We start from the raw sequence: 24,904 nt of genomic DNA on the forward strand, positions 1-24,904 counted from the left end.
TTTGCAATAATATAGATGAGAAAGAACAGGAACCTGAACTAAGGAAGTGCCAGAGTTAATAGAGAACGGAGATAGACTGTAGGTGGTAGAACCTTCACATATGATGTCAGACTGGATGTAAGGGGCTGATAAAATGGAAAAAATATCTAGATTAGGTAACTGGGCGTGATAAATGCAGATTATTTAGATAAGCAATCAGTAGGAAACACTCCTGCACATTTATGAGGGAGATGAGAAGTTTATTTTTGGAAATGTTATTTATAGTACTGTGAGGTGTTCAGGTAGAAAAATATAGAAAGACACAGAAATAAGCAAATATATTAATATCTTAGAAATACAGGTTAGGAGCCCAAGAGAAACGTCTGCAATGAAGAGAGTAGCTGGCAGTCATTAGTTTAGAGCTGAATGATATAGTCCAGATAACATACCTAGGAAAATCCTGGGGAACAGAAATATTGAGAAAAAGAAAACTGAGCATGAGATAGGGCAGGACAGTTAGAATGACAGGAGGGAAATCAACAGAGGATATTGTCAGAGGAGCCATGAGATGGAGAAACTTCAAGTAGGACCAGGTGAGCAATGGTGCCACATGCTTCAGATACACCATGGAGCTCTGCCCTGAGGACCTTCACAGAGACAATTCAGTAAAGCAGTGGGAATGGAACCTGCCTCAAGCAGGATAAAGACTGAATGTGGTGACAGAGACCAGCACAGGGCAGAGCTGGATAGCAGAGGCTGTGCTTCTAGCACCTTTGACTATGCAGGGGACATGGGAAGTCACTAAAGAGTGGGTGGGGGCTGGGGGGAGGCATGTATGTATGTGCGTAAGTATGAAAGTATGTGTACATGTAAACTGCATGCTTAGTCGCTTAGTTGTGTCCAACTCTTTTATGGCCCCATGGACTGTAGCCCCCCAGGCTCCTCTGTCCATGGGATTCTCCAGGCAAGAATATTGGAGTGGGTTGCCATTTCCTACCACAGGGGATCTTCCTGACCCAGGTATCGAACTCCCGTCTCCTGTGTCTCCTGCATTGCAGGCAGATTCTTAGCCTACTGAGTCATGTGTAAGTATGCATTTAAAAGATTGGAGAGGTTTGAATTTATTTATGTCTTAGGAGAAAGACAAAGTAACAGAAAGTAGTCTTCAAAAACATTAAGAAAACTGTTTTTAAAACTGTTTTAAAACAACCTCAGAAGCAAGACTGGGAGGGCTGGGAAGAACGCCAGCTGGTGACAATCAGTGAAAAAGGAAACACTGGATATTAAGGACACAATCTAGGAGTCTGGTTCCTTTTGTAAATGGTTTAGGTTTAAGAAGCTCAATCTATCTTTCTAACCCAATTTTGCAAATAAGGCAACTCATTAACAAAAAGGAATCAGGTTTTGCTAGAGTTTGGCATCTTTCATTTCTATCTCAGTGGTCTCTAATCTCTGCTTAAAACTAATAAGTGTATTTGATTTTTATTTAGTTTCCTTATATTAAATACTCTGAGATAGTAAAGGCAAACTGTAACTTAGCAGGCACTCACAATTCGAACGAGCCAGGATAAGGTTGATGTTGCCGTAGAATAATGAGTGTTGTAGTGGGAGGGAGGACTCTGATCATCTTCCCAGGTCTCATAGCGCTCTGCATAAAACACAGCTCTCTTTGGGTTCAAAGCACCGATCGGCTGTAAAAAGAGAAAAAGAAGCACTGTGTTTAATACAGTCATATTAGATATTCAACATTATAACTTTTTACTTGAAAGTATCTACTGTGAATTCATTTTAACGATGTGTTATTTTGCATTATATTTTTTTTTACCAAATTTGATTTTGATATTGACATTTGATTTTGATGATCACTACATTTGCTAAAATTCACTCAAGAAATGATTTACGTATGCAGGGTTTCTAGGTTTTATTGAAAGTTTCCATAAGCTAGATTGTCAGAGATGAGCCAGTTTAACCTGTTAAGGCAAAACCAGTATTTTGGTGTTATTTTGCCTACCTAACCACAGCCATAACGAATATTTAGCTTGATCACAGGAAATCAAGTGAGACAGTGAAGAAGCAGTTGACCATGTGACCATCACATTAGAGAAATCTTGTCTTAATAGCCAGTTACCCAGAGTGTAAAAGACAGGAGTCACACATATGGAGACCTTGTTGGAATTTTAGTCCCATTGTTATTATACAGATGTAGCAGTATTCTTTTTATTAAATTCAACTGGAAATCTGAGGCTGATGGAAATAATCTGCGCAATTCAGATTCCCTGGAAAGCACTGTGTTAAGGCCATTAAGTCTTGTCCTAGCAACACCACTACACTACTGATTACGACATTAATCCCTACAGTGGAACACATGGTAAAATGCTCAGGATACTATATATGTGTGTATATATATATTTTTTTCAACAAAGTATATGTTAGTTGGACCATTGTCTCAAACTTCCAGGACACCATTTATCAAGATTTTCTAACATATAGTACTCAGGATTTCAAAGAGCAAACTGCTTTAGCTTAAGTTTTTGTCTGATTTGGACTTAATGGCATATGGAATCCATTCATATAAAACCTAATAGCTACACTGTTTTGGCTTAGGTTGCATACTGTAAGAAACAAAAGGTTCTCTAGAAAGCAAAAGATGAATAATATGTAAAATATATAATTCCTTTATTTCAAAATGTAACATTACTAGTTAGCTACGAAGTTCCCCCCCAGGGCTTAATTTTAACAAGAGAAGTAGTAGAAAATTAGTGTTTCAATGGAAGACAAATAACGTTACACGAGAGAGAAAGATTAATAAATTGCTTGTAAGCTTTTTCTTTGGGTCCCAGGGGACTAATTCAAACAATACAATGATGTCAACAGTTAAGAAGTCTTTTAGAATTTTCATAATAAACTCTTATTTGTAAGGATTCTTATCCTGAATATTAGAACTATTTATAAATTATGTTCTTTTCCCTTAAACTTAATTATGACTTAACAAAGTCTAAATAATTTAATGTTTTCAAAACTTTGGCTTAAATATATTTTTCAAATATTCTAAGGCTTAAACCTTATTCTCTGCTAAATGTTACTATCTCTCAAAAATTTTTACTTGCATACAGAAAGCAACATAATTTCATTAAATTTCAGCAAAATATTAATAATATTTAACATAAATATATAATTTTTTGGTAAAAGGGCAATTACTACAATAGAATTAATGTTGAGTTCTATTACAAATTAAAACAGTAAGTTGTTCATTTAAACTGGCCTATATATTTTATGGTATTCTCAGGTGGCACAGTGCTAAAGAATCTGCTTGCCAAAGCAGGAGACGTGGGCTCAACTCACGGATTGGGGTGATCCCCTGGAGGGGGAGGGAAATGGGAAACAACTCCAGTATTTTGCCTGAAAATTCCACAGACAGAGGAGCCTGGCAGGCTACAGTCCATGGGGTTGCAAAGAATTGGATATGACTGAGCATGTATGCACATATTTTATACTTTTTAGATGTACAGATAAGTTTTTCTAACTCAATATTATAAATTATAATATTATTATTTTTTCAGAGCATTTAAGTGTTGAGTACTTTATTATGTCTTGAATAGGCTTATAGATCTTTCATATGCATAAAATGTTACACAATCTCTCAGGATTGACCTTACCTGACACTGTTCTACAAGGCCTCACAAAACCAAAACCCCCAAAAGGGCCTCATGGCCCTTCTTCTAATCTTTTCTAGGCTTCCCTCAACTACTTGAAAGTAGAAAAAATAAAATAAATCTGTACACTTTTTATTTTATTCAAGTTCCATCAAAGTCATTTTATTGGAGTGTTTTACAGAATAATATGTTGTAGGAAACAGCTGCCCTGTATTAATGCAGGATATGACACGCTTGGGGCTGACGTGCGGGGATGACCCAGAGAGATGTTGTGGGGAGGGGGGTGGGAGGGGGGCTCATGTTTGGGAACGCATGTACACCTGTGGTGGATTCATGTCAATCTATGCCAAAACCAATACAGAATTGTAAAGTAAAAATTAAAAATAAATAAATAAATTAAAAAAAAAAAAAAAAAGCTTATATATGCCTCCATGAGTAATTTCTTAAAATACATGTCTACTGTTGAATTTTCATCTGATGCATTTAGAAATACATTTTATAAAACAAGTATAAATAGTTTGGCTTGTACTTATTATTTTTCTTCAATCAAGAAGCAATACTTCATTTAAAGGAAAAATGCTTCAAAATATCTGTTCAGGAAATGAGAGTTTCATCACAGATGACATTTCTTCTTATGAGATCCAAATAGATCTATCTATCTATCTATCTGTCTCTATCTATCCATCTATTTGGCCTACGTACCAAACTATCTACCTACTTACTTACCTACCTATCATCAATCAATTATTCACCTACCTATAACTACCTACTCAGTCACTCACTTGTCTGACTCTTTGTGACCACACAGACTGTAGGCCACAAATCTCCCCTCTCCATGGAAATTTCCAGGCAAGAATACTGGAGCAGGTTGCCATTCCCTCCTCCAGGAGCCCGACCCAGGGATTGAACCTACATCTCCAGCGTCTCCTACATCGGCAGGTGGATTCTTTACCACTGCACCACCTGGGAAGACCATTTACCACCTACTTAACCCATGTATAAAGTGGTAAGGCTGTAAATTTGTTACCCTTCTAAAAACTGAGCAACTAATGCAATGTCAATACCACTTGGATTTAGTAAATAAATAAGGCAGAATTATGATTAAAAAAAAAACACCTAAAACTATACTTAATGAAATTTATACATTATTTTGCAATCTTTTTCAATTTTCATCATAACTACCATAGCAACAATCAGTTTTATTTTCTCTCAAACAGTAGGCATTTAGATATAGCCACCTCTGTGCTCTTTAGGGATTCCCACATGAAATGTATAACTGAAAGTTTACAGCTTGCTACTAGATTTGTTATTTTGTCCTTGTGAGTTTGTACGTCACAAGTTGATGGTTAACATATTGCAGAAAATTATGATAATAACAATGCAAAATTTAAAAATAATTTTACCTCTATGACACTTTATTATAATAATTCAAATTCTAACACTGCTATGAAGCCTGTATAGCTTGCAAAAAGCACTATTTTCAATATAAAATTGATGTAAATTACATGCATAACATTATCATGTCTACATGAAACACTCTATCACTTAATTTACCTGTTTTGAATACTGAGAGAGAGATTTGTTTCAGCAATAGTATCATAAAAAGCTTTGTTTTCTGATAAACTGTGATTTTTATTGTATGGGACAAAATTCCTGACAGATGCTTATGGAGATTTACATTACTAAAGGCTTTGAGAAATATTACTGTAAGTAGCATTGCTTAATTGTGTCTGTTCTAACTAGAACCTCATCTTTCTTTCGTTTTGCTGCTAAATGCAATAGAACTAGTCTCTGTTAAAATGTACTTTGAAAAAATCTGGTTAGAATAATTACAGTATATATTTTTGATTGTTAACTTTTTTTTTGGTTTCCTTTTCCTATTTTCTTTTCCCTTCTGTTCTCTTCAGTTCAGTTCAGTTCAGTCGCTCAGTCGTGTCCGACTCTTTGCGAACACACGAATCGCAGCACACCAGGACTCCCTGTCCATCACCAGCTCCCAGAGTCTACCGAAACCCATGTCCATGAAGTTGGTGATGACATCCAGCCATCTCATCCTCTGCCGTCCCCTTCTCCTCCTGCCCCCAGTCCTCCCCAGCATTAGGGTCTTTTCCAATGAGTCAACTCTTTGCATGAGGTGGCCAAAGTATTGGAGTTTCAGCTTCAACATCAGTCCTTCCAATGAACACCCAGGACTGATCTTTACGATGGACTGGTTGTATCTCTTTGCAGTCCAAGGGACTCTCAAGAGTCTTCTCCAACACCACAGTTCAAAAGCATCAATTCTTTGGCGCTCAGCTTTCTTCACTGTCCAACTCTCACATCCATACATGACCACTGGAAAAAACATAGCCTTGACTAGACGGACCTTTGCGGGCAAAGTAATGTCTCTGCTTTTCAATATGCTATCTAGGTTGGTCACAGCTTTCCTTCCGAGGAGTAAGCATCTTTTAATTTCATGGCTGCAGTCACCATCTGCAGTGATTTTGGAGCCCCCCTAAATCAAGTCAGCCACCGTTTCCACTGTTTCCCCATCTATTTGCAATGAAGTGATGGGACCAGATGCCATGATCTTAGTTTTCTGAATGCTGAGCTTTAAGCCAACTTTTTCACTCTCCTCTTTCACTCTCATCAAGAGGCTTTTTAGTTCCTCTTCACTTTCTGCCATAAGGGTGGTATCATCTGCATATGTGAGGTTATTGATATTGCTCTCAGCAATCTTGATTCCAGCTTGTGCTTCTTCCAGCCCAGCATTTCTCATGATGTACTCTGCATATAAATTAAATAAGCAGGGTGACAATATACAGCCTTGATGTACTCCTTTTCCTATTTGGATCCAGTCTGTTGTTCCATGTCCAGTTCTAACTGTTGCTTCCTGACCTGCATACAGGTTCCTCAAGAGATAGGTCAGATGGTCTGGTATTCCCATCTCTTTCAGAATTTTCCACAGTTTCTTGCGATCCACACAGTCAAAGGCTTTGGCATAGTCAATAAAGCAGAAATAGATGTTTTTCTGGAACTCTCTTGCTTTTTCCATGATCCAGCGGATGTTGGCAATTTGATCTCTGGTTCCTCTGCCTTTTCTAAAACCAGCTTGAACATCTGGAAGTTCACGATTCACGTATTGCTGAAGCCTGGCTTGGAGAATTTTGAGCATTACTTTACTAGCGTGTGAGATGACTGCAATTGTGCAGTAGTTTGAGCATTCTTTGGCACTGCCTTTCTTTGGGATTGGAATGAAAACTGACCTTTTCCAGTCCTGTGGCCACTGCTGAGTTTTCCAAATTTGCTGGCATAATGAGTGCAACAATTTCACAGCATCATCTTTTCACAGGATTTGAGATAGCTCAACTGGAATTCCATCACCTCCACTAGCTTTGTTCGTAGTAATGCTTTCTAAGGCCCACTTGACTTCACATTCCAGGATGTCTGGCTCTAGATGAGTGATCACACCATCGTGATTATCTGGATCGTGAAGCTATGTTTTGTATAGTTCTTCTGTGTATTCTTGCCACCTCTTCTTAATATCTTCTGCTTCTGTTAGGTCCATACCATTTCCGTCCTTTATCGAGCCCATCTTTGCATGAAATGTTCTCTTGGTATCTCTAATTTTCTTGAAGAGATCTCTAGTCTTTCCCATTCTGTTGTTTTCCTCTATTTCTTGGCATTGATCTCTGAGGAAGGCTTTTTTATCTCTCCTTGCTATTCTTTGGAACTCTGCATTCAGATGGGAATATCTTTCCTTTTCTCCTTTACTTTTCGCTTCTCTTCTTTTCATAGCTATTTGTAAGGCCTCCTCAGACAGTAATTTTGCTTTTTTGCATTTCTTTTCCATGGGGATGGTCTTGATGCCTGTCTCCTCTACAATGTCACAAACCTCTGTCCATAGTTCATCAGGCACTCTGTCTATCAGATCTAGTCCCTTAAATCTATTTCTCACTTCCACTGTATAATCATAAGGGATTTGATTTAGGTCATACCTGAATGGTCTGTTCTCTTAGGCTTTATCAATGTTTCCCTAATTTATGAAACTTTACAAGTTTTATGAAGTCTTTTATACAGAGCAGATACATAAATTAAATAAAATAGGTAGAAATGAAGAACAAAAATGATTTAAATTAAAAATACTTATTGAGTGAATGTTACTATATGAGACACTAAAAGGACTCTTAGAGATTATAAAAGTCTGAGCATAGAGTTGATTTTAATATCTTTAAATAATATGGATCAATGAGGTATGGTCAATACCATTAAAATAGCTTAAAAATAAAACAAAATAAGAATAAAAAGGACTTTCAAGGGAAAATGAGAGGTCCAATTAAATTAATAACATTGAATTCTAGCATATCAAAATGACTTGAAAATACTTATATTCATGGAATTAGGATTCTATTTATATATAAAAATGTTTAAGAGTCCACTATTGTTGCTACAACTGCTAATATAATACCATGTATAAGACTGATTTTCAAAAGTCTCTGAGGTGGACATGGTATTTGTTAAGAACCTAATTTTATGACATGGGAATTGGTGCCTGGGCCTCTACACTTTCCACAACACTGCACTGCGTTTTCATTGCTAAATATGAAGTTCTGATCCTGATGTCATTTTTTTTTTTTTTTCTAAAACTGCCTATAAGATTTCTTGTCCATCATGGATCCTCAGAAATGGAATGAACCTTACAGGCCTAGTAATTCAATTCCTTAATGTTATAGATGAAGACAATGAAGAAAAGTCAAATCAAGATCACATTGCTGGGTGATATGTACATTTTACAGAATGAGCTGAAACTGTGTGCTGGATATAACTTAAAGCTGGGTAGAGCTGACAAATTGGCTTCTAAGTATTTTTTTTTTTTTTGAGTTATTAGCTCAACATTCAACACAACTGAGCTTCTAACATATCTAGTTTATCTTGTTATCTCTCATTACAGTAACTGAGGGTTTGGAAACCCTTAGAAGAAGCTTCAAGAATTCCTGCCTCTTGTTTTATCATCATTCTTAAAACTCTCAGTTATGACAAAATAGAAATCACACATATAGACAATTCTGTGCTCAAGTAAATTCCCTGACTCTGTTCTTATCTGACCAGGGAATTTCAAACCATTCTTCTGGAAGCAGCTAAAATTTTATTTGTAGAGTCTGAGTGAACTCCGGGAGTTGGTGAAGGACAGGGAGGCCTGGAGTGCTGCAATTCATGGTGTCACAAAGAGTCGGGCACGACTGAGCGATGGAACGGAACTGAACTGGAATCACTATATGTTTGTAGCAGCTCATCTGGTAATAGTGAGGCAAGTTCATAACTTTTTTTTTCCCCCACAGCAGATAAGCCCTTCAAGGGAATGTCCTATGTTTAATTTGTCTCTGTATCCTCTGAGCCAGGTATCTAATAGTTAGTCAGTTCAGTAGCTAAGTCGTGTCCGACTCTATGACCCCATGAACTGCAGCATGCCAGGCCTCCCTGTCCATCACCAACTCCCAGAGTTTACCCAAACTCATGTGCATAGAGTCGGTGATACCATCTAGCCATCTCATCCTCTGTTGTCTCCTTCTCCTCCTGCCCCAAATCCCTCCCAGCATCAGGGTCTTTTCCAATGAGTCAGTTCTTTGCATCAGGTGGCCAAAGGATTGGAGTTTCAGCCTCAGCATCAGTCCTTCCAATGAACACCCAGGACTGACCTCCTTTAGGATGGACTGGTTGGATCTCCTTGCAGTCCAAGAGACTCTCAAGAGTCTTCTCCAACACCATAGTTCAAAAGCATCAATTCTTCAGCACTCAGCTTTCTTCACAGTCCAACTCTCACATCCATACATGACCACTGGAAAAACCATAGCCTTGACTAAACAGACCTTTGTTGGCAAAGTAATATCTCTGCTTTTTAATATGCTATCTAAGTTGTTCATAACTTTCCTTCCAAGGAATAAGCATCTTTTAATTTCATGGCTGCAGTCACCATCTGCAGTGATTTTGGAGCCCAGAAAAATCAAGTCTGACACTGTTTCCACTGTTTCCCCATCTATCTCCCATGAAGTGATGGGACCAGATGCCATGATCTTAGTTTTCTGAATGTTGAGCTTTAAGCCAACTTTTTCACTCTTCTCCTTCACTCTCATCAAGAGGCTTTTTAATTCCTCTTCACTTTCTGCCATAAGGGTGGTGTCGTCTGCATATCTGAGGTTATTGATATTTCTCTCAGCAGTCTTGATTCCAGCTTATGCTTCCTCCAGCCCAGCGTTTTTCATGATGTACTCTGCGTATAAGTTAAATAAGCAGGGTGACAATACACAGCCTTGACATATTCTTTATTTGGAACCAGTCTGTTGTTCCATGTCCAGTTCTAACTGCTGTTTCCTGACCTGCATATAGGTTTCTCAGGAGGCAGGTCAGGTGGTCTGGTATTCCCATCTCTTTCAGAATTTTCCACAGTTTCTTGTGATCCACACAGTCAAAGGCTTTGGCATAGTCAATAAAGCAGAAAGAGATGTTTTTCTGGAACGCTCTTACTTTTTCGATGATCCAGCAGATGTTGGCAATTTGATCTCTGGTTCCTCTGCCTTTTCTAAAACCAGCTTGATCATCTGGAAGTTTATGGTTCACATATTGTTGAAGCCTGGCTTGGAGAATTTTGAGTGTTACTTTACTAGCGTGTTAGATGAGTGCAATTGTGCGGTAGTTTGAGCATTCTTTGGCATTACCTTTCTTTGGCAATCTAATACAGTACCTGGTTCTTTTTAGATGTATCATAAATCCTGAATGAATGAAGACTAATTGATCTGACTGGATAATATTTTAGATTTCCACATAGAAATTTTAGATGAAATTTTTAGGCAAATAACTAAAGACAATACATCAGTCAGTCAGTTTAGTTGCGCAGTGATGTCTGACTGTTTGCAACCCCATGGACTGGAGCACACCAGGCTTCCCTGTCCATCACCAGCTCCCAGAACTTGCTCAAACTCATGTCCATTGAGTTGGTGATACCACTGAGTCGGTGATACCATCAAGTCGGTGACACCAAAGACAATACATAGTGAAAAATATTTACAACACATATGATGAGACATTAGTTTTCTTTAAAAAAAAAAAAAAACAAAGACATAAACTCATACAAATCAATAAAAATACCAAGGAATGATCCAATTAAGTATACGAGCAAATGAGATGAACAGGCAATTCACAGAAAAATCAATGGACTATATGTAGGAAAAATATCACTAGGTCATATGATATAATGATACCTATCATTTTGCTATTCAGCATTCATTATTCCTTCCTCTTCCATAAACCCCTCCTTTCCCACTCTTGGTCTACCTGGTTCAGGAGGCTGACTCTATTACCAGACCTGCTGGGTAGCCTTGTGATCCAGACCTGTCAATCAGCATATTCTAGCTATATGGTCAGTAAGATTGGTATAGAAATGAGTACACAATTCAAGTTATTTAATGAAACTTTGCTGAAACTACTTGAGAAAGAAGCATTTTCTGTTCCTGGTAGGCTTACAAAGGCATCACTGCTATAACATAGAGAAGCTTGACTATGAATGATGCCAATGCAGAAAACTATAAGAGACACAGCATCTTATGACACTAAGGAGCCCTTGGGTCCAGCTTACCTGAACTGACCCATTTCTGTATCTCTCAGTTATATGATCCACAACATCTTTGTATTTTAAAACTGATTTAAGTTGATTTTCTGTTACTTGTAACCAAAAATCTAAAGTACACTGGCAATTCTTAAAATGTCAAATAAAAATTAGCTTTATTCATTAGATTGTCAAACATTATTAAGTTTCATAATACTCACTGTTGGCCAGGGTGTGACAAAACATGGTATCTCATTGTACAGTTGGTAGAAATATAACTGGTATAAATTTATTGTGGGGCAAAAGTAATATTTTAAAAACTATGCACATGTTTTGAATCTAGCAATTCCACTCTGAGGAATTTATAATATGGGAAGAATAAGATGCAAGGGCATCTTTTAACAGAATTGCCTGAAATGGCAAAAAACAAGAACTAGAAGTAGTCTAAATTTCCAATAAAGGATTAGTTAAATAATGACACACCCCCATTGCTGTGTACTATGCAGGAAATCAAAAAGGCTGAAGAGAAAAAATTCCAAAGTAAATTAATTGAATAAATACTGAGTACCTACTATATGTCAGAAATTATGCTAGACCCTAAAATAAGATAAACAAGGTCACTGTTCTCATGAGGTTTGTATTTAAATGTAGGTGTATATCTGTGCATTTAAGAGAATGTATGTGTATGTGTATATGTGTTTCTGTCTGCCTGTAGAGACAGATACAGACAAAATGTAAATAAACAATTTGGTAAATGAGAAACTATCAGCGATCAGTGCTCTGTTGACAATGAAAACTGTGTGGCTAGGAAAGGCATCTCTAAATAATTTGGAGCAGAGACACGAATGACCAGGAGAACCCAAGCATAAGAAATTCTGGAGTGAGGGAATTCAAGACAGGAAGAGCTAGTGCAAAGGCTCACGGGGGGCCCTGATGACACGTTCAAGGAACTGAAAGAAAAGCAGTGTGACTAAAGCATAATAAACGAGAGGAAGAGTTTATGAGAAGAGTTAAAGTCAGCAGAGGCATGTCATATGGCTTTGGAGACCAGAGTGATGAAGCGCATTTTATGGGTGGAAAGTGTCGTGGAAAGCCACTCAGTGGTTTTAAGCATGAGAGAAACAAGAGCTGAGTTAAGCTTTAGAAAGGTAACTCCAATGGCTCTGCGGAGAATGGATCGGAGATAATATGAAATTATCAAGACTACTAACAGAATTGAAAAATAGCCAGTTGTAAGAACAGCATCATTTAGCATAATCAGTTTCCCTAAAAATCCTATAGTATACATGCTTAAAGTATTCTTGCTTAAGTATTCCGAGAAAAATTTTCAAAGAATATACACGAAACTGTAACAATAGTTGCCTCTGGGGAGTAAGAATAGTGGTAATTTTTAGTTTTCCATCATTCTGTTTTTGCTATTTGATGGTAACTTTGGTTTAACCCATGTACAGAATTTTAGATGGCTTGTTAAATTATATGACTACAGTAGTGTGTATATGTCAATGCTTCTCTCCCAATTTGTCCCACTCCCCTCCTCCCACTGTGCCCACGTGTCTATTCTTTACATCTGCGTCTCTATTCCTGACCTGGAAATAGGTTTCATGTGTAAAATAAACAGCTACTGGGAAGCTCCTGTAGGGCTTCTGAGGTGGCACTAGAGGTAAAGATCCCTCCTGCCCAATGCAGGAGACATAAGAGACCCGGATTTGATCCCTGAGTCAGGGAGATCCCCTCGAGGAGGACAAGGCAACGCTCCAGTATTCTTGCCTGGAGAATCTCCTGGACAGAGGAGCCTGGCGGGCTGCAGTCCAGAGGGTCACAATGAGCCAGACACGACCGAAGCAACTTAGCACTGTGCTGAGCTCCATGAGCTGTACTGAAGCTACTGTAAGGGCTCATGGAGCGCAGCACAGTCTCTGTGATGACCTAGAGGGTTGGGATGGCAGTCAGGTGGGAGGGAGTTTCAAAACAAAGGGGATATGGGTATACATAGTTGATTTACTTTGCTGTACACTAGGAACTAACAAGACATTGTAAAGCAATTATACTTCAATAAAAAATAAGTTAGATGGTCCAGGAATATCTTTCAAATTGGAACATTTTAATTTTCATAAATTTTAATAAATTATAGCAACTTTATATTTTAGCTAGCATAAAATATAAATCCTGCTATCAACATATTACCAATATTTGAATCACCTTATATCAGAACTTTTCTAGTTAAAACAAGTCAAGTGACAACATGAGATAGAAGAGACAAAGGCAAAGGGTGAGATATTCTATAGGAAAGATGGCATGGTTTCTTAATAAGTCACTATCATGAAAAAGAAAAGATAGTGGTGAGGAACTATTCTGACCTAGAAAACATGTAAGAGACCTAAGAATCAAACATACTATGTGGTTATGGGACTTAATTAAGTCCATGGGACTTAAAGCTTTTGTGCAGCAAAGGAAACCACTGACAAAATGAAAAGATAACCTAGTGAATGGGAGAAGTTATTTGCACACTATATAACTGACAAGGGGTTAATATCCAACTTATTAAAAAAGTCCATACAATTCAAATTAAAACAAATAAGCAGACCAATTTAAAAATTGGGCAAAGGACCAGCATAGACATTTCCCCAAAAGCACATACAGGTGGCCAACAGTCACATGAAAAGATGAAAGAGAAAAACAAATTGAAACTAAAATGAGATATCAGTTCACAGCTGTCAAAAAGGCTATCATCAAAAAGACCACACATAATAAATGTTGGTGAGAATGTGGAGAAAAGAGAACCCTTATACAAAGCTGGTGGGAATGTAAATTGGTGCAGCCACTATGGAAAATACAATGAAGATTCCTCAAAAAACTAAATATAGAATTAGCATTGTGTTCATGCTAAGTCGCTTCAGTTATGTCTGACTCTCTGCAACTCTGTGGACTGTAGCCACCTACACTGAGTCCATGGGATTCTCCAGGCAAGAATGCTGGAGTCGGGTGCCATTCCCTTCTCCAGGGGATCTTCCCAAGCCAGGGACTGTACCCATGTCTCTTGCATTGGCAGGTGGGTTCTTTACCACTAGTGCCACCTGGGAAGCCCCAGAACTAATATATGATCTAGCAATTCTACTCCTGGGTATATATTTGAATAAAATGAAAACACTAATTCAAAAAGATACATGCATCCCAATGTTTACAGCAACATTACAACAGCCAAGATGCGGAAGGGACCAAAGTGTCTATCAACAGATGAATGGATAAAGAGAATGTCACACACACATATACACACACACTGTAGAATACTACTCAGCCATAAAAATAATGAAAAATTTGTCATTTGCAACAACATGGATGAACCTGGAGAGTATTATGCTTAGTGAAATAAGTCAGACAGAAAAAAGACAAATACTGTATAGTATCACTTATATGTAGAATCTAAAAAAATAAAACAAATGCATGGTTATAACAAAACAGACTTATAGAAATAAAGAACAAATTAGTAGTTACCAGTCAGGAAAGGAAGGTGGGGACGGACAAGTTAAGAGGAGGGGGTTAAGAGGTACACACTGAAAAAATAAATGTTACAATGATATATTGTACAGCAAAGAGAATATAGCCAGTATTTATAATAACTTTAAATGGAATATAACCTATAAAAATTTTGAATCATTGTTTTGTACCTGTTACTAATATAATTTGTATATCAACTACACTTCAATTAAAAAAGGGATAAGAAAAAATAAACTGCTCATTAAAAAAAAAATTACTGTGTGGTCCTTGACTGAATACTATTTTGAACAAACCAATTTTTAAAGACATACAGTAGGTAACTAAAAAACCTGACTGTGGTCACAGTGTTAGATAATACTAGGGAAATTCCATTAAGTTTTGTTAGGTGTGAAGATAGTATTCTGGTAATGGAGGAAAATGTATTTTTCATACTCAAGTATTTAGGGATAAAGTGTAATATCTTTAATTTACCTTAAAGCACTTCAGTGAAACAAAAAAAAGCTAAAATGTTAATAACTAACACCTGGGTATTGGGTAAGTGGGTATTAATAGCTGTTGGTGCTTTTCTACTGAAACCTTTTATAATAAAAAGTCAAAATAAAATAAAAATGGAATGTAAAAACCAAAAGATATCTTTCAAGTTCTAACCAATAGTGCTATGTTTTGCTGCTAAGTCACTTCAGTCGTGTCCAACTCTGTGCGACCCCATAGACAGCAGCCCATCAGGCTCCCCTGTCCCTGGGATTCTCCAGGCAAGAATTCTGGAGTGGGTTGCCATTTCCTTCTCCAATGCATGAAAGTAAAAATTGAAAGTGTAGTTACTCAGTCGTATCCAACTCTTAGCGACCCCATGGACTACAGCCTACCAGGCTCCTCCGTCCATGGGATTTTCCAGGCAAGAGTACTGGAGTGGGGTGCCATTGCCTTCTCCCGCTTATGTTTTAAGTTGTTCTTATTGATAAGAATGCTTTTAAATTGGAAATTTGTGTTTGAAAAATGTGTGAAAATTTTCATCTCTTAAATAGATTAAATCTCCCCTTTGCAGTTTTATGCACACTATTAACTTGCTTAATATGGCCTTTCATCGTCAGGTGAAGTTCAGCTAATCACAACACAATTCCCACTTACATTCTTAAGAAATGGAGCCTGAAGTAATGAAGCATTAATAAAAGGAAGTGTTAGGAATTATATTTTGTCGGCTTTAACCGAATATATTTCTTTTAATACTTTTTCATAGGGTGAATAAACACAATTAATTATATTATGAAAAAAGATAAACTTTGAGCCAAAGTTGCAATTTGATTGGCAAAGTTTATGAGCACGTTAGTACGTGGGTCAGTTCCACATGGGACTGAAGCCTCTGCAGAGGGAGAGTGGCTGACTCCAGGCATTGCTCTTGCCTCCTCTGCTTCTATTTGACATGGCTGTCCCAGCGTTTAGGAAAGGTGGAGCGAATCTAGGAGATAACATAGTCAATAGGCATTAAATTAAAAAAAAAAGTACATTCTACCTGACTATTGTGGAGAAATTATAGGTAAGAAATGAGAAGGAAATACAACCTGTGTTAACTAGTGCAATTTCTCGTAGAATTGTGGGGATAAAATGAGAAAATCTATGTACACTGCTTTAGCACTATGCCTGGCACATAATAGTATGTGTCAAATGTGGGCTGTTATCATTATCCTGGAATAATTCCTAACAAAGTTAATTTAAAATATCTTAGTGAAAAGTACTCAATTTTACATAAAAACGATAGAGGTAAAAATAAAATACCTTAAATCTTCATGTGTCAGTTCTAAAAGATGTCAAAGTGCTAAATAGTAGGGTGATGATGAGTCTGTAAGTTTCAAGATCATCACTACTGAATATTCCATTTCAGCTGGAAAGCAAGGTTCAGAGACTGACTCTGGCCTAATTTTGCCACAATGATGCTATATTTTAGATGTGACACACGGTGGGTGAAATAAAAGCACATATAGCATACACAAGAAAAGTGCTCCAGTTGTTCCCAGTTCCTTTTTTACCAGCTTACATTTTTAAAAGTAGGACAGGCTGCAGTATTTTCACCTCTCTATCTCCCTTTCTGAAAGGATAGGACACTTAGCTAAATGGGAAGGCATGAGAAAGGAGACTAAGCGGACTTTAGCATAAGCAGACAAAGCAGGACTGGGTGGGGACTTCTGTGTAAATCCTTAAAGCTCCCTGTCACCCTCTATGTGTCCCCAACAAACAACAGTGGAAAAGAAAACAAACCAGAAATGTATCGCTATTTCTGGGTGTGTGTGTGCATACTAAGTCGCTTTAGTTGTGTCCAACTCTTTGAGACCCTATATATAGACTGTAGGCTGCCAGGCGCCTCTGTCCATGGGAGTCTCCAGGCAAGAATAATGGAGCCTGCCATTTCCTACCCCAGGGGCCCAACCCTGGGTTCGAACCTGCCTCTCTTCTGTCTCCTGCATTAGCAGGAGGGTTCTTTATCACTAGCGGCTGGGAAGCCCTTCTGGGTACCATGTTTCTGTGTTAGTCACTCAGTCGGGTCCAGCTCTTTGCAACCCCACAGGCTGTAGCGTGCCAGGCTCTTCTGTCCATGGGATTCTCCAGACAAGAGAATGGCTTGCCATTCCCTTCTGCAGAGGATCTTCCCGCTCCTGGGAATGAACTCTGGTCTCCTGCATTGCAGGCAGATTCTTTTTCTTTTTTTTTAATATAAATTTATTTATTTTAATTGGAGGTTAATTACTTTACCATATTGTATTGGTTTTGCCATACATCAACATGAATCCACCACAGGTATACGCGTGTTCCCCATCATGAACCACCCTACCTCCTCCCTCCCCGTACCATCCCTCGGGGTCGTCTCAGTGCACCAGCCCCAAGCATCCAGTATCATGCATTGAACCTGGACTGGCGATTCGTTTCTTATATGATATTATACATGTTTCAATGCCATTCTCCCAAATCATCCCACCTCTCCCTCTCCCACAGAGTCCAAAAGACTGTTCTATACATCTGTGTCTCTTTTGCTGTCTCACATACAGGGTTATCGTTACCATCTTTCTAAATTCCATATATATGCATTAGCATACTGTATTGGTGTTTTTCTTTCTGGCTTACTTCACTCTATATAATAGGCTCCAGTTTCATCCACCTCATTAGAACTGATTCAAATGTACTCTTTTTAAAGGCTGAGTAATACTCCATTGTGTATATGTACCACAGCTTTCTTATCCATTCATCTGCTGATGGACATCTAGGTCACTTCCATGTCCTGGCTATTATAAACAGTGCAGGGAGATTCTTTACCATTTGAGCTACAGGGAAGCCTGGGTACTATAGTGAATGTGAATCAACTTGTTTCTTTGTCTGCACTTTTCGTGGTTTTTCTTCCTTCCAATTAGAAGGAAAGAAGCATAATACACAACCAGGTGAACTAAAAATGTCTGTCAGCTATTCAGGGTATGGGCCAGTTCTTAACTGTCTTTTTCTTTCCACTGCCTGGCACAGAGTAGATGTGCAATAAGTGCTTATGTAAAGAAAGAATAAGTGAATGAATAAAGCGATCAATTTGAAACTGGCACCCTTTTGCAGAGTACCCCTTGCAAATTATTATCTTCAGTTTGGATTATTCCATGAGTTTGAAACAGTATCCTCTGCCCACAGGATTCTCCAGACAAGAATACTGGAGTGGGTTGCCATGTACTCCTTCTGCCTGGATCTTCCAGATGCAGGTATTGAACCCAAACCCTTCATACATTGGCGGGTGGATTCTTTACCACTAGCACCACCTGGGATCCCCAAAACAGTATCCAGATTTTGCCAATACATACCTTGTCTTAAGCAAAGGAGAAAAGGAAAGATATACCCATTTGAATGCAGAGTTCCAAAGAATAGCAAGGAGAGATAAGAAAGCCTTCCTCAGCAATCAGTGCAAAAAAAAAATAGAGGCAAACAATAGAATGGGAAAGACTAGAAGAAAATTAGAGATACTAAGGGAACATTTCATGCAAAGATGGGCTCAATAAAGAAAGAAATGGTATGGACTTAACAGAAGCAGAATATATTACAAACAGGTGGCAGGAATACACAGAAGAACTATACAGAAAAGATCTTCATGATCCAGATAATCACAATGGTGTGATCACTCAGCTAGAGCCAGGCATTCTGTAATGTGAAGTCAAGTGGGCCTTAGGAAGCATCACTATGAACAAAGCTAGTGGAGGTGATGGAATTCCAGTTGAGCTATTTCAAATCCTGAAAGATGATGCTGTGAAAGTGCTGCACTCAATATGCCAGCAAATTTGGAAAACTCAGCAGTGGCCATAGGCCTGGAAAAGGTCAGTTTTCATTCCAATCCCAAAGAAAGGCAATGCCAAAGAATGCTCAAACTACCGCACAATTGCACTCATCTAACACGCTAGTAAAGTAATGCTCAAAATTCTCCAAGCCAGGCTTCAGCAATACGTGAACTGTGAACTTCCAGATATTCAAGCTGGTTTTAGAAAAGGCAGAGGAACCAGAGATCAAATTGCCAACATCTGCTGGATCATCGAAAAAGCAAGAGTTCCAGAAAAGCATCTATTTCTGCTTTATTGACTATGCCAAAGCCTTTGACTGTGTGGATCACAAGAAACTGTGGAAAATTCTGAAAGAGATGGGAATACCAGACCATCTGACCTGCCTCTTGAGAAACCTATATGCAGGTCAGGAAGCAACATTTAGAACTGGACATGGAACAACAGACTGGTTCCAAATAGGAAAAGGAGTATGTCAAAGCTGTATATTGTCACTCTGCTTATTTAACTTATATGCAGAGTACATCATGAGAAACGCTGGGCTGGAGGAAGCACAAGCTGGAATCAAGATTGCCGGGAGAAAGATCAATAACCTCAGATATGCAGATGACACCACCCTTATGCCAGAAAGTGAAGAGGAACTAAAAAGCCTCTTGATGAACGTGAAAGAAGAGAGTGAAAAAGTTGGCTTAAAGCTCAACATTCAGAAAACTAAGATCATGGCATCTGGTCCCATCACTTCATGGCAAATAGATGGGGGAAGAGTGGAAACAGTGGCTGACTTGATTTTTCTGGGCTCCAAAATCACTGCAGATGGTGATTGCAGTCATGAAAATAAAAGACGCTTATTCCTTGGAAGGAAAGTTATGACCAACCCAGACAGCATATTCAAAAGCAGAGACATAACTTTGCCAACAAAGGTACGTCTAGTCAAGGCTATGGTTTTTCCAGTAGTCATGTATGGATGTGAGAGTTGGACTATAAAGAAAGCTAGGCGCTGAAGAATTGATGCTTTTGAACTGTGGTGTTGGAGAAGACTCTTGAGAGTCCCTTGGACTGCAAGCAGATCCAACCAGTCCATCCTAAAGGAGATCAGTCCTGGGTGTTTATTTGTAGGACTGATGTTGAAGCTGAACTCCAATCCTTTGGCCACCTGATGGGAAGAGCTGACTCACTGGAAAAGACCCTGATGCTGGGAAAGATTGAGGTGAGGGCAGGAGGATAAGGGGATGGCAGAGGATGAGATGGTTGGATGGCATCACCGACTCAATGGACATGGGTTTGAGTGGACTCCAGGAGTTGGTGATGGACAGGGAGGCCTGGTGTGCTGCAGTTTATGGGGCTGCAAAGAGTCAGACATGACTGAGCGACTGAACTCAACATGAACCTTGTCTTAAAATAGTACTTATCCGTCAGTTTTGCAATAGAAGCCAGTCTAACAAAAACGATTTTCAAATTGGGTTCTATGTTAAGGCGACCTTTAACATACATTTAGAAAAAATTTCTTATTTGGCAGTAGCTTTTTTTGGCAGATGGTATATAATTAAATTTACACATTCACATTTTCATATTCTAACCAGTTTTATATCATCATAGTCAGCTACCAATACACTTAGTTTTGCCCATTTTTCTTGCTTTGTTGTTAAAGCTTGAGCATTAGGTAAATTACATGCTAAAGCAAATAAAACTAACTTCATTTTAGATATTGTTGATTTATAATGAGAAAGAAAGATAAAATGACGGTAGAAACTTGCACCACATTGCCTAGTTGAGCACTCCCTAAGCTAACAAGGTAAATAAACCCTTTTCTATGTGGTATGTAGGTGTTTGGCAATATCAAGGGTGGACAGTTGAGAGTATTCACACTTCAGTGCATCCATTTGTATTATCACATTTCTAAACCTCGAGGCATTATCACTTCCTTTTTAAAGTGGCATAATAATTTGGGAAATAATGGTAATGCTTATCATCATCTGTCAATCAAACAACTCCTGTGTTAACAAAACATATTTTTTCCACACAATGAATGGGTGTGTGTGTATGATGTCCTATGCTCATGTCAATATTAGTAAGATTTGGCTCTTGTGATGAAACTATTTCATTTATCAGAGGGCTTGACTGGGAAATAAGAAAATTCCATTTACACTTTAGTGAGCAAGGGGCTGTGCTTCATGTCAAAGCCACATAACCACTGTAATTGCAGAGTAAAATTCATGGGTGTATGTAGATAACTGGAGCAGTGGCATATATCATGCTTTAAGATAGATTTTGCCACAAAGTCACATCTCCATAAAGAAAATCTGTATAAATTTGGAGAAAAATCTCTACACTCAGTGTTGGTTGAGTACTGAAAAGATATGTCAATGATGGGTTGTGTCATTAGCTGCCCATAATGTCAAACAATACATATGACCTCTAACCTGCACATGTAATGAATAAAACTCAAACTTGTGATATCTAATCTGAAGAGGGGTCTAATATATTTTACTGATGAGGAACTTACTTTCATTGCTCGTGTGCTCTTTAACTGTTCAGATAAGTGGGTGAAGCAAGAGTAAGAATATTATAAATGCAATAAAATATTTCATTTAAATAAATGTGTATCTCAAATTTAAATAAACATTTAACCAGCAATTTGATGTTTAAGGCTTTCGTTAACTTGGAAATCTACACAGATGAAAAAACAGTCATTTATTGCATGAAAAATATTTCATATTTTATTAAAAATTGTTGCTTTTGATTTTATTAAAATGAAATTAAACCGATCTTCATCACTAGATTGTTTTCAATCACAAACTCTCAATTGAGAATTACAAAATTTTGCTTTATTGATCCCTAGTCACTGAATACCACTGTGTGTTGGGCATTATGATAGATGCCTTACCTACATTATTGCACTTAATTTACAACTCCAATTGAATACTATTATGTTCATTTTAAAGAAGAGCAAACAGAAGTTCAGAGAGTTTAGGAAACAAGCCTAAGTCTGCATAGCAGGTAAGAGAGCTACATTTGAATAGAGCTTATATTCTTTCCATGTTCTGTTGACGACCTCTCCTTTTTCTCCTCTCAATTTTAATACCAATACACATTAAGGAAAACTGAAAAGGTGCGATGATTCTGGAGATAGCCTTTCCCAGCAGCCAGTACAGAGAACAGAAACCTCCAGTATTCCCCTGTCTCTATAACTGCTGAAGCCAACTTTGTGAAGAGTAAGAAAGTCATCTCCAACTCATATCGCTATCCTGCCCATGGCACCAAAGCCCCAGGGAAAGTATGTCTGGGGCAGAGCAATTATTTTTATTTATTTTCTCATTTTTGGTTCTTGTCTGGATCCTATAAAAATATCATTACTAATTTTTCCAATGTGATTTTGTTCAGTATTGGTGGTAGTTTAGTTGCTAAGTCGTGTGCGACTCTTGAGACCCCGTGGACTACAGCCCACCAGGCTTCTCTGTCCATGGGATTTTCCAGGCAAGAATACTGGAGTAGGTTGCCAATTTCCTTCTCCAAGGGATCTTCCTGACCCAGGGATTGAATCTGGGTCTCGTGCACTGAAGGCAGATTCTTTACCAACTGAGCTACCAGGGAATTCCTGTTAAGTATTAGATGCTGCTTAAAAATGAAATAGTCATTGCTTTGTTAATATTGTCAGAACATTTGGGGGAAGTATGTAAGAAGTGCATGTAACAGCTGAATTATGTACTTAGATCAATTATGGGAAGAAACAGACCCAGGTGTACATAGATGTTTTACACCCTTTCATACCCCTCTCATTTGCTTCAGTGAAGCATCCAGGATTCCTTGAGAGAGAGATCCTTCTTTGTACTGAGAGTAGATCTGGATTTTATGATACAAGCAATTTGTAGGAGAGGGTCTCTTTAAGAAAAGGAGCATAAATCTATAAACATACAATTAGGGGCAAGTGATATGAAGAGGCCCCTGAAACTTGATGGGCTTTGAAGTTTAAGCTTCACTAGCTTAAATTAATTATGATAAATTTATTTCTGACTCCACTTAATGTCATATATTACAACCATTGCGTTGTTTAGTCACTAAGTCACACTCAACTCTTTCGTGACCCAATGGACTGTAGGCTGCCAGGCTCCTATGTTTATGGGATTTCCCAGGTAAGAATACTGGCCATTTCCTTCTCTAGGAACTCTTTCCAACCCAGGGATCAAACCCATGTCTCCTGTACTGGCAGGTGGATTCTTTACGACTGAGCACCACAGAGGTTCATATAATTATTGTCGTTCAGCTGCCACATTGTGTCCAACTCTTCATGACCCCATGGGCTGCAGCATGCCAGGCCTCCCTGTCCCTTACCATCTCCTGGAGTTTGCCCAAGTTCATGTCCATTGCATTGGTGGTGTCATCCAACCATCTCATCCTCTGTCACCCTCTTCTCCTTCTGCCTTCAGCCTTTCCCAGCATTAGGGTTTTTTTCCCAATGTGTTGGCTCTTTGCATCAGGTGGCCAAAGTATTGGTGCTTCAGCTTCAGCATCAATCCTTCCAATGAGTATACAAAGTTGATTTCCCTTTATATTGACTGGTTTGATCTCCTTGCTATCCAAAGGACTCTCACGAGTTGTCTTCAGCACCACAGTTCAAAAACATCAATTCTTTGGCACTCTGCCTTCTTTACGGTCCAGTTCTTACAATCATACATGACTACTGGAAAGACGACAGCCTTGACTATATGGACTTCTCTTGGCAAAGTGATGTCTTTGCTTTTTAACACACTCTCTAGGTTTGTCATAGCTTTCCTAACAAGAGGCAACTGTCTTCTAATTTCATGGGTGCAGTCACCATCCTCAGTGATTTTAGGACCCAAGAAGAGGAAATCTGTCACTGCTTCCACATTTTCCCCTTCTATTTGCCATGAAGTGATGGGGCCAGATGCCATGATCTTAGTTCTTTGATATTTAAAGTTTAAGTACAGCTTTTCCACTCTCCTCTTTCACCCTCATCAAAAGGTTCTTTAGGTCCTCTTTGCTTTCTGCCATTAGAGTGGGTGTTCATTGAAAGGACTGAGGCTGAGGCTGAAGCTCCAATACTTTGGCCACCTCATGCGAAGAGCTGACTCATTGGAAAAGACTCTGATTCTGGGAGGGATTGGGGGCAGGAGGAGAAGGGGACGACAGGATGAGATGGCTGGCTGGCATCACCGACTCGATGCACATGAATTTGGGTGAACTCCAGGAGTTGGTGATGGACAGGGAGGCCTGGCGTGCTGCGATTCATGGGGTTGCAAAGAGTTGGACACGACTGAGCGACTGAACTGAACTGAACTGAACTGACCACATATCTGAGGTTGCTAATATTTCTCTTCACAATCTTGATTCCAGCTTGTAACCCATTCAGATTATATATGTAACAGCCAACCTACTGCCAATTAGTTTTTTCTCCTTCATAACCAATGAACATTCCTTGAGAGTTAGGTCTATATCTTAAAATTCTCTTAGCACCTTGGAAAGTTCCTTTTACATAGTAGCTCTGTGTATACAAACCTGTAGTTCATTTGCTATTGTATAGATTACAGAAACTATAAAGAAGAAACTTTCAGATACAGTATATTTGACATTTTATAAGAGTGAGTTAGTTTAAGCTCCCTTTCTTTAGGGTATAGGAATTCAACATTCCTCTTGTCAACTCTTAGCCTTGCACATGAGAAGATATTTTCTGGGATTTCTGGAAAAGCAAAATTTCTTTTGTCTTTCACATGAGGAACTCAGTGAGATGCTTTCTTTGGACAGTTTGATATGAGTCTGGAACTGTCATGGTCATTTTGCTCCTAAAAGGGGATTTTTTGGAGCTACTGGAGGCCATCCAGCAGAGCGTGAGTATGAAGCCCACAGAGGGGAAGGCAGAGCAGAACAGTGCAAAGAACTCGGTACTTGGT

General features: G+C 38.5%; 1 protein-coding gene across 8 annotated transcripts in view; it reads right to left on the reverse strand.

Annotated features, from left to right (window-relative positions):
* The window catches only part of NBEA (neurobeachin), a 672,618-nt gene that overhangs the window by 82,475 nt on the left and 565,239 nt on the right, over positions 1-24,904 (reverse strand). For all 8 annotated transcript variants that reach the window (XM_040267082.1, XM_040267084.1, XM_040267081.1 and 5 more), the window contains one exon: positions 1,530-1,670. In XM_040267082.1, coding sequence (XP_040123016.1) covers positions 1,530-1,670 — 141 coding nt within the window. The remainder of the gene's footprint in view (positions 1-1,529; positions 1,671-24,904) is intronic.

Source organism: Oryx dammah, unplaced genomic scaffold (assembly GCF_014754425.2).
Source record: "Oryx dammah isolate SB20612 unplaced genomic scaffold, SCBI_Odam_1.1 HiC_scaffold_24, whole genome shotgun sequence".
NCBI lineage: Eukaryota > Metazoa > Chordata > Mammalia > Artiodactyla > Bovidae > Oryx > Oryx dammah.